At 37.0% G+C, this 12,473-nt stretch overlaps 1 protein-coding gene across 1 annotated transcript; it reads left to right on the top strand.

Moving 5' to 3' along the window:
* The first annotated feature begins 8,863 nt into the window (after positions 1 to 8,863).
* Positions 8,864 to 12,335, top strand: aga (aspartylglucosaminidase). Its single transcript, XM_057350175.1, has 9 exons — positions 8,864 to 9,087; positions 9,217 to 9,370; positions 9,489 to 9,601; positions 10,182 to 10,294; positions 10,986 to 11,097; positions 11,303 to 11,378; positions 11,621 to 11,728; positions 11,892 to 12,025; positions 12,109 to 12,335. The coding sequence occupies exons 1-9, from the start codon at positions 8,988 to 8,990 to the stop codon at positions 12,207 to 12,209; spliced, it is 1,011 nt and encodes a 336-aa protein (XP_057206158.1). The 5' UTR covers positions 8,864 to 8,987; the 3' UTR covers positions 12,210 to 12,335.
* The last annotated feature ends 138 nt before the right edge of the window (positions 12,336 to 12,473 follow it).

Raw genomic sequence — 12,473 nt, 5'->3', positions numbered from 1 at the left:
CGATGGTGACATATTCAAATAAAAAGGCAAGAATATATCGTCTTAGTATTGCTATACGTTGTACTAAGTGGTATGTAAAATTCTCTGCCATCATATTCAACATAAACAAATATTTAATTAAACTGAAATGATACCTTTGATTTAGTTGGTCAAAGGCCTTCTTTGATGTCAAAACAACATCCAACTGTCAAACCTTATCAACATAAAAACACATTTGCATTACCACGATAAATGCGTCCATCATAAATTTAGCATGCTTCAGCCTAATGCTAATTAATCACCTTGAGAATATGATGGAAAGAAGGAACATATTTGTTGCACAGCAGGACATTGTTTTTTTCAGAGTACCTGATAATCCTCACACGTCTAATAGCAATAACGGCACTGTTAACAGACAACATTAAATGCGTTTCTATATACAGTATAATATTCTTGCGCCTCTATATGTTACAAATTCCTATTACCTTCCACTTACTACACAACACAATTTCTCCATTCACCCATTACGTATTCTAAACAGAAATGGCTACAAGCGCAGTGATGGGTTTTTGCATTTCCCAATTCACCTTGCTAGGGTTACAGTTTGATTTACATTGTGGCTGTGGAACATTCAAAGTCGTGGTGCACAAAGACATCTTGGATCTCACAGGCCACCCGCTGCTCACCCACAAATGAGAAATCTCACTGGCGCTCATGCTACAAGTTATATCGCTACTGTTCCAACTATGGGAACCTTATCCACAGAGAATCATTCCTATATCAAAGACGAAAACTGTCTGTTGTGTAAACTCATTCTGTCATCTGTTTCTGATAAATGTGTCACAAATATTAAAGGAGTAGAGGAGCGGATGGGGGTGAGAGAAGATGAAAGCTGTCTGTGACCTCTCACTTGCGTGTATGCGCCCATGTCGAACCTTACAAAGGAATCGTAACACCAAAAGCTGATGCAATTTTCGTGTTGTTAAATTACTATCCTAGCTTCATATGCAGAGAGAACAACAAGCAAGCCATTTGTAGTTAGATTTTCCTGAAATGTGTAAACACGATGGTTATCAAAACATTGTTTATTTGGGTGACCTGTCCGGTCTACACAAATCTGCTGGTAAAATCCAATACATATAGTGTTTTTCTGTATTCATGACACAATGTAACATTATACAAAGTGCATTATACTGCCAGTAGCGAGGTGTCATGAGCACACCCGAAAATTTGTTCTCCGTCTTTCCACCCTGACAGCAACTCTCAGCTGCTGTATGAGAAAATCTGTTGCCATTATGCTGCGCTTACATCATTACTAGCCCCAGATGGAATCTGCTGATATTTTTCAAAATATTTCTGCACTGGTTTGGGGGTAGCTGAGCGCTAATCAGATCACCAAAATATTTAATAAACAAACATGCTAGGCTTGGGGGTTGCGTATACGACGCTGTCTTAAAAAAAATAGGTCAGATTTTATCACACGAAAAACAGTCATTCTTAAAAATCAGATTCTTCGTCCAACAAATAGACTATATAAAAAATTACCTATCTTAAGATCTGCACACACATCATCCCTCTACAATGTAAACAAACCAGTGACCGTTCACCTTTGAGATACATCAGAGGAAGTGCGATCAGGATGTTTGGCGGAAGCTGTAGAATACTGCTCATAATTTTATAAATGACATTCAGTTTACATTTACAATTAGTCATTTAAGCAGACGATTTTATCCAATGAGGTAAACAATGGAAGCAATTGGTACAACATAAGGACAACAAAAAGCATAAGCGCAGTAAAACTGGTCTCATATAGCCTACCACAGTATACAAAGCTTAAGGTTTTTTTTAAAGATAGAAAGCGATAGAAGTCAGAACTAATCGGTCAGGTGCTGACGGAAGAGATGTGTTTTCAGCCGATTCTTAAAGATGGCTACAGAATCTGCTGATCTTGTAGCAGCGGGCAGATCATTCCACAAATGTGGAGCTGATCCAGAGAAGGTACGTGAGAGTGATTTTTTCCCTTTTTGGGATGGCACCACAAGACGTCGTTCGTTTGCAGAGCGTAGGGATCTGGCGGGTACATAAGCCTGTATTAGCGAGTGAAGATGTGGGGGTGCCGAACCAGTGGTGGTCTTGTAGGCCAAGAGCAGAGCTTTGAATTTGATGCGAGCGACTATAGGGAGCCAATGTACCCTAATGAAGAGAGGAGTGACGTGTGCTCTCTTCGGTTCATTGAAGACCACTCTTGCCGCTGCATTCTGGATCATCTGTAGAGGTTTGGTTGTGCAAGATGGAAGTCCAGCCAGTAGCACATTACAATAGTCCAGTCTGGACAGGACTAGAGCCTGGACTAGGACTTGCATAGCATGTTCGGACAGGAAAGGTCTCATTTTCCTAATGTTGTAGAGGGTGTATCTACAGGACCGGGTGGTGCTGGCAACATGATCGTGAAGTTAAGCTGATCATCGATTACCACTCCCAGGTTTCTGGCCGTTCTGGAAGGCGTGATGGTCGATGAGCCTAGTTGAATGGAGAGGTTGTGATGAACCTCTCCTTCTGATGAAGTTTATTGCAAATAACAATCGATTCGCTTCACGAGACAACAATATGTCACCAGGAGCCCTGGGGATCACCCTCGGATGGCCTGAGGGTGAGTAAATAAACAACAAATTAGAATTCTAGGATGAGTGATCAGAATCAGAATCAGAATCAGAAGAGCTTTATTGCCAAGTGTGCTTGCACACACAAGGAATTTTCTTTGGTGTTGGAAGCTTCTAGTACAGACATTTAACACAATGACAATACAATATAATACGATTTACAGTCTAAAAGATTCTAAATTGTGCATATATAAAATAAAGACTATTTTACAGAAAATGGGGGATAATAACATATAAGAGACATTGTACAGGGTAGTATATAGTAGAATAAACATATTAACAGATTGTATGTACACTTGTGCAAATGGATAATTTAGTAAGTAGAGGTAGTGTTATATACATGTATACATAAGATGTAGATATAATAAGGCACTATAGTGCACACTATAGGAGTAGTGGAAGTGGAATATTGCTCTTAAGGAGCAGTTATCTGTTTAGGAGGGAGATTGCCTGGGGGAAGAAGCTGCTTCTGTGTCTGGAAGTCCTGGTGTTTGGTGCTCTAAAGCGCCGGCCAGAGGGCAGCAGATCAAAGAGTTTGTGTGCTGGGTGTGTGGAGTCAATGATGAGTGATTTAAGATACATCAGCGTCATTCCACCTGTCACTCAAGTGGCCACGCCCTTGATTATGTAGAACTTTAAGGCTCAGATTAATTTACCAAATCCAAATCCACTTTTTGTACCAGGCTGTAATTATTTTTAATATAATTAAAATGATTGTAATTATTATATTTTTTTCTGCTATGAAGTTGAACATTTTAACATGGGGTGTCTGTGAAATGTTGTTGCCAGTCGATGAATTGTAGTTTAAGTCACTTCCTATTGGTTTCATGAGTAAGACCGGAAGGTTGCCCCTCGGTCCAACCTGATATGCATACTTAGTTTAACCAACAGCGAGTTTGGGATGGGCTGTTTCTCTGACTAATGTTAGAGCTGGAAACCTGACTACGGACTTCATCTCTAAAGTGTGAAATGAAAACGCTATTAGAAAACCAAACTAAAATGAAATGAAACCATAATCTTTGTGACCTAATGTGCACTACAGTCTGATAGTCCAATGTGCTTTAAAAAAATGATAAGCACTGATGTGACTTTAAAGAGCATTCATGGGTTGCTGCAGTGATTCATTTTTTTAAAGACAAAGAAAAAACATTGATCAATGCCGCAATCTACCACAAGTATCAGCTGTACTGTGATTGAAATTCTAATCCGATCACACCACGAGTGCCTTCATTGAACCTCCTACTGTTTGAAAGGTTCACCGTAAAATGTGATATTGGACTATAATCCCAAAGGGGAAAATATTGAATGGACAAAAAAATGAATGCCTCAGTGAGAAGAGCCATTTTAATATCAGACACCCCTGAGGTCTCACCATCAACTATTAAATGAATCTTCTTCAGCTAATTAAAGATAGGAGGAAAAGCTTTTCATGGCGAAATTAACACTCACCAGAAGCACAATTCTCACAGATGGCTCTTGACCATCCCAACACTGTCTTTCACATATGATTTTGCCATTTATTTCTGCCTCTGAGCTATAATGATCCAAACAGTGTTCATATCACAGCGGGGTGCAGAGAAACACTGCTATTTTGGGTGAGGAAGGGAGGCTTGTACTTAGAGATGGAAAAGCATTCAATTACACTGCAGAATCAATGCCTTGAGAGATGCCAGCTTGGCAAAATTCACAAGAGGACAGAGAGGATGGGATTCTCAGTAAACCACGGATCCATATAATCCGGTTGAATTTTAGGCAACACCTCACTCAGTACATTTACTCTCCATATATGTGCCCCAATCATTACATTCAACATCACACACATCTCGAAAATGAATGCATTCTTAATGATGATAATATTTGGATTCGTTTATGCAAATCAGTTTGGCTAAAATATGATAGAAACAGAAAATAGCAATCTATTTTACAGGCTCACATGCTCGTGCAGTACAATCCTTGAGAGTGAGAGAAAGAGATTTGGTTTGCTGTCTATAATTGTAGAGAGATATATTTAAGCTAGAGGGATACGTGCAACTAACGCAAGATACTTAAAGTACGTATCTTCGTGATGTGATTGACCGGACTAGATGAACACACTCGCCCCAAACTTCTTTTATAAATCCTTAAAAACCCATTTTGTTCCAATAGGGCTATTTAAAAACAATTAAAGTTTTTACATTTGCATGAGCAACTACACTCCCATGGCACACAAAAGGATGAAAAGGCAATATCAATTTACAAATCACAAATATATCACAAGACATAAAAAGTATTTTTTGCACTAATTTGGAATTGTTACACTACTCGCAACTCATTTGAATGGCAAGCAGCTGCTTGAAGTAAGACAACATGAGGCCAACAAGAATAACACAGCATTTCAAAGCCCACGGAGGTTTTTCTGTACGATATCTAACCTTAACCTCAGATACAACATATTAGAGCCCTTACGACTGCAGCCTTATCTGTACTGAACAGACAGAAGGTGGAAGAGAGCGAGGCAATGGGGAATAAGTCAACCATTCAAGTGGGATCACAAACACCGCAGGCCCCTGTGTTTTCTTCTGTTTCTGATAGATTACACTTAAAAATATACAAACACCAGTGCTGTGATTACTTACACATACAAATTATCCTGTTTGCCAGCCATATACATATAAAAGAGAAAGAATAATGAAGCCAGCTATAACAGATCTGGGGGTAATATTCTCGGTTACGTCCAGCATTACTTCAAAGAATTTATTAACAACTCACTTCCAAAGTAATCCCAAAGCAATGACTGAAACACTGATTACATCAATTATATTTATATTGTGTACTGCTGTGACTCTACAGCCCCATCAACTGGTCAAAGAATAGGCGGTAACTAGAGATCTATTAGAACATTAATATTTTTAATTTAAGTGGTTTGGCCATTTAGAATCAAACATCTCACTCAGTACAATTACACGGTGGCTCTTCATTCCAAGTGAATATTTTTATTTAATCCGGATTTAATTTAATCCATTTACTTATTGTATTGTATTTTTAAAACAGAGATATGTTTTTTATATTGCTGCCCATCATGTTTCAATTGAGTCAACAAAGATCATGCAGTATTTATAAAAATGTTACCCGTTGCCTAGAGAAACCTCTTTCACCTCCAGAAATTGTATGGACCGTGAGAATCTTCATCTTTAGGATTGAATTGTCCCTAGCAATCCCAACATGTTTCCCATTTCCACCTGAAAGTACGTAACATTAAGATGCTTTGTTTAATAAAAATGCATGAATAGAACAGAAAACAATGATGAAAACATTATTATAATAAAAATATTATAAATGATTTGATTTGGTCTAAAACAAGGACAAAAAAGCAAAAACGTTTATAATAATATAGAAGTATGATTCAATATTTAAAATAATGAAGAATAGGATTCAGTTGTTTCGTTCTCAATTTACTTTGTTCATAGTTAACATCTTCTGATTTTGATTATCTCTCAAAGAGATACATTTCCCCTGCAATGTTTCCAGAGAGGATTATTTTGCGTGGACATTCAGATTCAATCAACTCATCTCCAGATTCTGTGCTTCAACCTGCATCATTAAAGGCCTCTTTCCTTTTTGTTGCTTATGCAGCAGAGATGGATGCAAGCTGGCAAACTCAGTACCATAATTCTGGTCGCTCGAGTTTTGCCAGAGGCCATCATTCTACATTAATGGTGGTTGCTGGGAGTCGGGTAGGAATGAACCCAAGATAGGCAGCAAAAATATGGAGCTGCCCCAGGGTTGACTTTCAGTTCAAAACACAAATCAGTCCATGAGCGGACAGCTGGCACAGGCAAGGTACAGTAGCTACAGATGTGGCATCCTTTTCCGCATTATCAGAGTCATCATTGGTGCATCATTGACCTTTAGGTCTTTGGAGACATGAATTGTCCCGTAAGGTCTGTAGAACTACTGCAGGAGGAGGACTCCAACTGTTAGAAACACCCAAACTTTCTTTTTTTCTGAACGAGTGAGTGTGTGTGAAGTTATGCTTCATACCTGTAGAAGTTCAGATGTTTTCTATATCACCCTTTGGTGACTGCTGGTTCAACGCCATGAAATGGTCTGAAAAAGAACTACATTTTTGTTTTTCAGAAAGAAGGCGTAGTTAGGAGATCATTCACTGAAAGAATCCTGTATTATTTAACGTGATCTTTACTCATGGAGTATAGGCTACTATATAAAGGCTCATGTGAAATAAATTGGATTTTCTAAATGTAGAGCTGACAACCATGCTTAATGGTTAATTAAAGATAGTATGCATTTGTGTGGAAATGGCATAAAAAAATGTTTCTTTCCCTTTAAATCATGTTTAAACACATCACACTAATTTGTTTTTACATTTTATATAATAGAATCAGGCAGCTGTTGACACATTTAATGTAAAATCTTGTAAAAAAGAACAAACATTTACCTTATAGAGTAATTTTGACTGTCATTATATACAACAATAACAGCAAAACAAATATATACTTAATACAGTGTTTATACATTTACAGTTGAACAGAAATGAATCATTCTTTTTGGAAGTAGGTCACAATCTGTTAAATCATCACTGAGGGAGTTAGTCATTTTAGGACATTTGTTGACCTTCAAACTCTCACTTTCAAGCATGTTTTATAAAAAAAACGGAGATCTTCTGATGGCAGATCTATCACACTGAACGTTAAGTCTCACACCAAACATTGATATTTGATCGCAGTTTTCCCCATGCATCAGGTGACTGCTGTGTGAACCCTTCACAAACAGTTTTCTTTGATTAATTTCCATGTGTTACACCGTTTAAAATAGAAATAAAAGTCTGACATTATTAACTGAAAACCTCAGACATCTGTTTAACTTAGTTTGAACATTTATGGAAGCAAGTTATTGATCAACCTTGTGTATAATGCAGAAACGCGATTGCTGTAGTAATCTATCATATTTTCATTCTTTTATGGCATTTTGGTAAAACGTTAGAAAAATAGAGTTTTAACTCCACGTAAAATTCTGCACATTAATGCATGTTAAACGTTCTATAACCATAACATTTTAGTAATGGTATAAAGAGAGCAGAATAACATTGATTCTTAAGAGGCAATTTAGCATCCATAACTTATGACTTACGACTGCAGGTCTAAGGAGATTAAATAAATATACCAAAAAAGGGTTATAATAACCTACTTTATAGACTAAAAGACAGACAGAAGCATTTAGGGAGAATCAGCAGCACAGACAAATCTGAAAATGTATCGTCATGGTCAAATAAATAAATTAATTAAACAGACAACATTTTTAAGATGCGTTGTACACAGCAATGACTGTGTTGATGTTTATAGTATTGAGATGCAATCAATCATTTTATTGCTGCATGAATCCCCAGTGTGTCAAGGGACATTTCCCTTGGAAACGTTTGTGAAATTTGTTTTGAATTTAATGTTCAATCATTTTAGATGTTTAAAATGCTATAGGACTCTGCTGTTCACTAAAAAAACAAGTCTGTTTACTTCTCTGAAGGCTTACCGGTTTACAAAAAAAGGCTGCAATATTACCATAAAGAAATTGATGTTTGCTTATGTAACAGATTCCTAGAGATTTTGGTAAAGTCACTTAAAGTTAGTAGTGTTAGATCTGTCTGTGCCCTCAGTGTTTTTAATAACTGTATCAGAGCCGTCCTTCAGCCCCTCCTCTAAACTCTAACACCCTCCTCTGGTGCACACAGACTCTTTTATAAGGTATTATTGTATGAGGGCAAATCCATGAATAAAATATGGCAGAAACTGTATATTCATTTTAATGAATAATGTAACAGCAAATTCAATATCTTTGCTGTCTTGTTCTGGTTAGAGCAAAGTTTTGTCACAACCTATACTGCTGCACTTTCTGGTTAAGCATATACAGAGGAAGGAAAATAGGATGTTTGATAATACTAAAGAGAACACAGTGTTTTATTAAGCGGTAGACCAACATAGCATTCACTTAAACCTATAAATATTTTATCGTTATACATCACACAGTTTTGGAGGGTAAGACGTGTTTGCATCTTTGTTTAACAGATTTCGTAGATCCGAGTGAAAGTACAGTTTAGAAAGAATACAAAAATATTAAAAATTTAACTAAATAGCAGTTTCTTTTAAGTAGTACTAATATTAAGGTCATACAAATATTTTTTACCAAACACAATTGTTTTAAGCCTCTTTAGCCGCGTTGTTCCTTTAAATACAACCCGAAATCACGTGACAAAACACGGAAGTGCAGAATTTCGAATCAAGGCACATGACAGTCTGTAAACTTTAAGTATGCATAGAGGATTTGCTTATTGAAGGAAATGCATTCAAGTATACCATTATGCTTAAAATATTTAGCATCATTTGTTTGATACCTCTAACCCAATCAGCTTTGCCTTTGGTGATCAATACTTGGCATTTTGAAGATGCAACTAGCGCAGGTAATGAAAGAACACGATTTCTATGGCTGATCGACCCGCGCGCCTCTGCCTCGGTGTTATTTTATTCGGTTGATCCGCAAAGGCATGTCAGTGCAGACTTTAATCTAAAGTGGGTTTGTCTCTTTGTAGCCTGGAGCGCACTGCAGAAAGGAGGCTCGGTGGTGGATGCGGTGGAGAGGGGCTGCGCGCAGTGTGAGCTCGAGCAGTGTGACGGAAGCGTTGGGTTTGGCGACCACCCTGACGAGCGCGGAGAGACTACATTGGACGCTATGATCATGAATGGGTACCGCACTCTCTTCAATTCAGCAAGGATATAATGAATGTGCATTCAATTGTTTGATATCCGAAATAAACTGAAGAATTATCTGTGTGAAATATTAACAGTTCTGTCTTACGTTTAGAGAAACAATGGAAGTGGGGGCAGTGGGAAACCTGCTCAGGGTTAAAAATGCTGTGGGTGTCGCTCGAGCAGTAATGGAATACACAGAGCACACTTTCTTAGTGGGTGAAACAGGTACAAGTACTATACACATACTGGCCACTTATACTGTATCTGCTTAATAATGCAAATATCTAATCAATCAACTGCCAGCAATTGAATGTGTAAAAGCATGCAAAGGATCATTCAAATGAGTAAGGAATGTGCTCTTAGAAGAGGTGGTTTGAGCATCTCAGAAACTGCTGATTTAGAATTTTGACACATAACAAGCTCAAGAATTCACAAAAAATTCACACATTTTCTGCTGGCCTCATCAACCATTCATTTCTCTAAAATATGTGTAGTAAATCTAGAGCATTTTCCTTCTGCTATACATCATTAAAGCAGGCCAACTCCATTAATTCCATCTGTTCTCTTAATCAAAAGGAATTATGGAGTATTAAAGCTACTCTTTCTCAATGCAAGGCTGCCTTACTGCATGCGTAATAATCACAAACAATGAAAAAGCTGAGTCAGCCTCCCACTGCTCCCAATTTTGCTTTTCTCAAAACTAATGTTTTTTTTAAAACCAGCTCTGTATGTGATTTAGTTGCGGTATGAAGTTTAACAGAACTAAAAAAAATAACACCATTTTTCCTGTTTTTTTTTCATACAGCCTCAATCTTTGCTGAAAACATGGGCTTTAAATCTGAAGACTTGTCCACTAACAAATCAATAACTATTTTCTCTCAGTGGTTGCAGCACAATTGTCAACCAAACTATAGAAAGGTGAGTTTTTTTCCAAAACCCAAACTCCAGTGTAATCATCACCCCAGGGTTTAGCTTTTAAGTTCCTAAGCACCTTTTGCAACATCAAACATGGGTTTAGAAGCTGATCCGTGGTAGATAAATGTTTTCATATACTTCAAATGTACCAAACACCTTTGAAAGATTCTTTGTAAAAAAAAAAAAGTATAAAAAACATTCGGTCAGTGTTACGGATAGGACAAGCACGTCTTGTGCTTTACGAATGTTTACAAAGTCCTGCACAGTGATGTTCAGAAAGGATATTGGTGTAATCACTGTGAGGACAATATGCAAAGTGAAACAAAGCAACAATGAATAATGCATTGGGAGCTTTATAAAGAATACAACAGTTGATTCCAACATTCTGATACTGGCACAGTCAAAGCCCTATGGAAATGCTAGAAACAAAACTCTGAATATATTTCTTTTTGTATTCTCATACCCAAGCATATGAAACTGTGTATCAGTTGTTGTCCAAGTTAATCAAATCTTCAAAAATTACAGCATTTTCACAGCTTGGCAAACCTTAAGGTGGATAAGACAAAGCAAGGACTGATATGAAAAACAGATCTTTAAAACCTTCAAGTCATAAAACACAACTTCGTTTTCTGTTTTGTTTCCACAATATTCGTATCAAGAGTCATGAATGATCTTTTTGTATTTTTATTTTCAGAATGTTTTTCCAGACCCTACCAAATATTGTGGGCCATACAAACCCAAAACCAAGCTATGGAGGTCAAAACATCAAAAAGGAAAAATTGACCCTAGTGCTCATGATACAATTGGTAATGTTCCTGTTAGTGCTTGTTTATTGTAAATTTTAAAAAAAAGAAAGAAAATCTTTAGCTCATTTGTTTCATTTTGTTGCGTATTTACATTGAACATGGCAACAAAACCTAAGAGGAGGTTTAAATTAGTTTAATTAAAGTTTTATTAGATGTATTATTAGATTGATTAAGTGAAGTGACACTCAAAATTTCTTTGGATTAGGAATGGTTGTGATTGGTAAGAATGGACAGGTGGCTGCTGCAACATCAACCAACGGAGCGAATCATAAGATACCTGGGCAAGTATGAAAAAAGTATTTGGTCTCCTATTGTACAGTACTGTCACGGCACAACAAAAGACAATAGAACGCATTAGAACCCATTATAATTTTACATTTTGTCCACACTGGATGCGACAATCCCATTAGAACAAGCCGCGTGTCGTGTTACGTCGCTTGGTGTAGACACGGTGTCAAACATTTTTTGTGTCCCGTCTCATCTAAAGAGTTCTACTAAAAAACATGCATGTTGATCTGTATAGACGTGTGGGTGATTCACCAGTGGCTGGAGCTGGAGCTTATGCAGACAGCACAGCGGGAGGAGCTGCTGCCACTGGCGATGGAGACATCATGATGCGTTTCCTCCCTAGGTAATCACCCTTCTTGTGAGATTATTAATTCTTTTAATAGCATCAACAAACGCTATGAGCTGCCTTGATACATTAAATTTGTCAATCCTTGATTTTATACTTATTTGTTTTTTATATTTCTTCTTTTTATGTTTACATTCCTAATGTTCATTTTTATTCTTAGTTTTTTAGCTGTTGAATTAATGAGATCTGGAACTGAACCCACCATTGCCTGCAAAACAGCCATCTCTAGAATCAAGAAGCACTACCCAAATTTTTTTGGAGCTGTTATTTGTGCCAATACTACTGGTGGATACGGTAAGACATTGTCCGTTTATTGATAATTTTGTATTCCCACTCTGAATATGAATAAGATGATCATTTAAGTATTTTATCCAAAGGTGCTGCTTGCAACAAGCTGCCTGAGTTCAGTCAGTTCTCCTTCATGGTGTTCAACTCGCAGACAAACAAACCTCGACAGGAGAAAGTGGACTGTTTTTAATGACCCAAATCCTGATTTTTGTTCACCTATTTCACTTCTGTTTGTTGATTTTTATTGATTGATATGTGTATTATGATCAGCTTTATATGCACTATTTTTAAAAAATAAAAATGTGATTAAACTGCTGTTAGATCGAACACATATTTAAAAAAAAAAAATGAATTAATGCATTTTTTTAAGAATTTCAACCATTTATTTTATTAAAAATATATTACTGTACAATGTACACACTTTTTCATTTTAATACATTTAGTTAGAAGTGTG

This window comes from Triplophysa rosa, linkage group LG13 (assembly GCF_024868665.1).
Source record: "Triplophysa rosa linkage group LG13, Trosa_1v2, whole genome shotgun sequence".
NCBI classification, from domain to species: Eukaryota; Metazoa; Chordata; class Actinopteri; order Cypriniformes; family Nemacheilidae; genus Triplophysa; species Triplophysa rosa.
The sequence above is the reverse complement of the archived record's forward strand: the minus strand, read 5'-3'. Positions and strand labels throughout refer to the sequence as shown.